General features: G+C 38.1%; 1 protein-coding gene across 1 annotated transcript; it reads left to right on the top strand.

Moving 5' to 3' along the window:
• Nucleotides 1-2,224: 2,224 nt before the first annotated feature.
• On the top strand, nucleotides 2,225-2,764 carry LOC142181869 (uncharacterized). The gene has a single exon (XM_075255497.1). The coding sequence runs from the start codon at nucleotides 2,225-2,227 to the stop codon at nucleotides 2,762-2,764; it is 540 nt and encodes a 179-aa protein (XP_075111598.1).
• The last annotated feature ends 792 nt before the right edge of the window (nucleotides 2,765-3,556 follow it).

The raw sequence follows: 3,556 nt of genomic DNA, 5'->3' as shown, positions 1-3,556 counted from the left end.
TACTGATACTTTCTTCTTCACGTTCGCGGGAGGACCCTCGCGAACGCGATGTATTATTTGTGCTGAAGGAAAATTCCTTCTACGTGAACGCGTAACCTAGGTCGCGAACGCAAAGCATTGGGGGGTCTTCCCTTCGCGAACGCGATCCTGGTATCGCGAACGCGAAGGCTTATAGCCGGGACAGGGGGATGGGTACTATACCCTATGCGAACGCGAGACCACTTATGCGAACGCGAAAGTCTCTCAGGCCTGACTCATTGAGAACGCGATGAGCCTGTTGCGAACGCGAAGACCATTTTCGCCCAGTTATTTTAAGTTTAAAAAACAGAACACATTACAGGATTTCCACAATTTTTCATAAACTTCATCTTCTCTATACTTCTTGAGCGATTTTTGAAGAACTTCTTCACCATAACCTCTTGGGTAAGTAATCTTTGACTTGTTTTCTTCCATTTTTATCAACACCCACCAGATTTCTAGGCATAAAACATATGATTAAGGGTAGAAAATTAGGGATTTGGGTAGAGTTAGGGATTTTTGATTATTTGTGAATTTGACCTCGTTTTGGGGTCAGATTTGAAAATAAATTATATATTTGGGCTCGTGGGTGAATGAGTGATCGGATTTTGGTTCAAACCTCGTATTTTGACCAAGCGGGCCCGGGGTTAATTTTTGACTTTTTGGGAAGAATGATTAGAAAACTATAATTAAGCATTGGAATTGGATTGTTTAGCGTTTATTGATGTTATGAAGTCGATTATGTATAGATACAATTGATTTGGAGCCGAATTCGAAAGGAAGGGCGGTGTTTGAGGCTTGAGTTGGCCGTGGAAGTTCGAGGTAAGTGTTCGGTCTAACCTTAGCTTGAGGGATTAGGAGTTGTGTCCTATTTGCTATTTGCTTCTTGTTGAGTACGATATATAGGCATGGTGGCGAGTATCTATACGTTGGTGTCGAGCATGACCGTGAGTCTTAAATTGGAGTTTGTTGTGTTCTTAAATGATATTATGGATGCTTTAATTGATAATTCTCGATATTGAGCAAGGATTTAGTTTGATTTCGTGGGAATTTACTTATGATTAAGTAATGGTGTTAGCTAAGATGATTAGAAGTTGGGTTGAGATTGGGTATAGTTTTTTCTCCCTTGCCGGGACGTATTTATTTTTACTGTTGAATCCCCTGCCGGGATAGTGTAGTTTGTTGTTGATCCCTTGCTGGAAATATATGGATCGGGTTGCACGTCGCAACAATGTTATATTGGATCGGGTTGCACGCCGCAACAATGTTATATTGGATCGGATTGTACACTGCAACAATGTTAAATTGGATCGGGTTGCACGCTGCAACAGTGATATAAATGGATCGGGTTGCACGCCGCAACAGTGTTACATGATAAGGATCGAGTTGCGCGCCGCAACAGTGTTATTATTGTTTTGTTTTAGATTTTGAGTTGTTCTCTCATATTTCTCTTTAGTTTCTGCTGGACTTGATATTTTCCTCGTAGCATGTACCCCCTCCCATTTAAATTGTTTATTTCCGTGTGTATATATATATATATATATATATATATATATATATATATATATATATATATATATATATATATATATATATAATTGCACAGGTTTATCTGGAGTCTGGTCCTAGCCTCGTCACTACCTCACCGGGGTTAGGCCAGGCACTTATCAGCACATGGGGTCGGTTGTGCTGATGCTACACTCTGCACTCTGTGCAGATATCGGAGCAGCATTGGGACAGTAGCACTTAGGGAGCCAGCCTTCAGTCCATCCAGAGATCCCGAGGTAGTCCTGCAGGCGTACGCAGGCCCGACGTTCTCTTCTATCCATTTATATGTTCTGTTTTCACTTGTTTTCGAGACAGACTGTATTTCCTTTTTCAGATATTTGTATGTAGTACTCATAGACAGTCCATGAATATTGTGACACCAGATTCCGGATAGAGGAGTATATTGGTACTGTAGTACTGATTTTGATCATTTTTAGTTGTTTAAGTCTTCTGCTTATTCTGTTATCGTTAATCTTTAAATTATTGATTACCTATTGATTCAAGTTGTTAAAAGGATTAAAATGAAAGAGTTAGAATTTCTATATTTCATGGCTTGCCTAGCTTATATGAGTAGGCGCTATCATGACCCCGAGGGTGAGAAATCCGGGTCGTGACAGATATGCTTGAAAAACCCTTCACAACGTTTCATGCCTCCAATATGGTCCTGCAACAGCAGTACAGAGAGAAAGATTTCAAGAAGTACTCTGAGTTGATTTCTCTTCTCCTTGTGGTTGAACGAAACAATGACTTGCTCATGAGAAATCACGATAATCGGCCCAATGAGTCAATACTATTGCCTGAAGTGGATGAGGTGTATTCCCATTATACTAAGTGTGGAAAAGGTCGTGGCCCTATTTGTAGCCGTGGCCATGGAAGAAATTTTCCTTGTGTTAATCATTCCCTAAAGAAAAATAACCACCAAAAGTGGAAAGGGAAAGATGAGAAGCCAAAGGCAAAGAGTTCAGAAACTGAATGTTATCGTTGCGGTGAAAAAGGGCATTGGACAAATATTTGTCGTACACCAAGACATTTGATTGAGCTTTATCAAGCATCTCTAAAGAATAAAGGCCTTGAAGCTAATTTTGTCTCTGACAATGAATTTGACATCACTCACTTGGATGTGACATACTTCTTTGAGCACCCCGAGGGAAAAATAGACCACTTGATCGGTGATGGATCCGTGGTTAAAGATGATTGAGTAGTTTCATTTTTTTTTCTTTCTTATCCGTAGTAGCTAGTGAATAAACATCATGTAGTCACAGTTATTTACATGACTAGTAGTTATTAGTATCAATCAGTATTATTTGTTTCATGGGATAATGTTAGTTCGTTTTGATTAAATATAATTTTAGTATTCGTTTTAAACAACATTTCAGTTGCTTAGTTTTCAAGGATAGTCAAGTTATTATTTTGACATTAACTGTATGAGAGGACGAAAACTTAAACATCATAAACTAACGTTTGTAGCTTGTCTATTTCTGTTATACATTCGTATTTAACTTAAAGACGGTAACATGTACAACTTTTTAAATGTATCTCTTTCATTAAAATAACAGTTTGGTCACTACCAAACAAATTTTTCAATATTTACTAGTAGTACCAAATTTTGATTGGTTCTATTCTTCTTCCAAAAGGAGTACCCTGGAGTAGAGAGACTATTTTCAAATAGACCCCCGATATTCTTTCTTCCAAGAACTTTTTAGCTTACTCTTGGGAAGACTCGAACTTTCGTATTTAACTTAAAGACGGTAACATGTACAACTTTTTAAATGTATCTCTTTCATTAAAATAACAGTTTGGTCACTACCAAACAAATTTTTCAATATTTACTAGTAGTACCAAATTTTGATTGGTTCTATTCTTCTTCCAAAAGGAGTACCCTGGGGTAGAGAGACTATTTTCAAATAGATCCCCGATATCCTTTCTTCCAAGAACTTTTTACTTTACTCTTGGGAAGACTCGAACTTACAACCTCTTGGTTGAAAGTGAG

This window comes from Nicotiana tabacum, chromosome 6, assembly GCF_000715075.1.
Source record: "Nicotiana tabacum cultivar K326 chromosome 6, ASM71507v2, whole genome shotgun sequence".
In the NCBI taxonomy this organism is placed as follows: Eukaryota; Viridiplantae; Streptophyta; class Magnoliopsida; order Solanales; family Solanaceae; genus Nicotiana; species Nicotiana tabacum.
The sequence above is the reverse complement of the archived record's forward strand: the minus strand, read 5'-3'. Positions and strand labels throughout refer to the sequence as shown.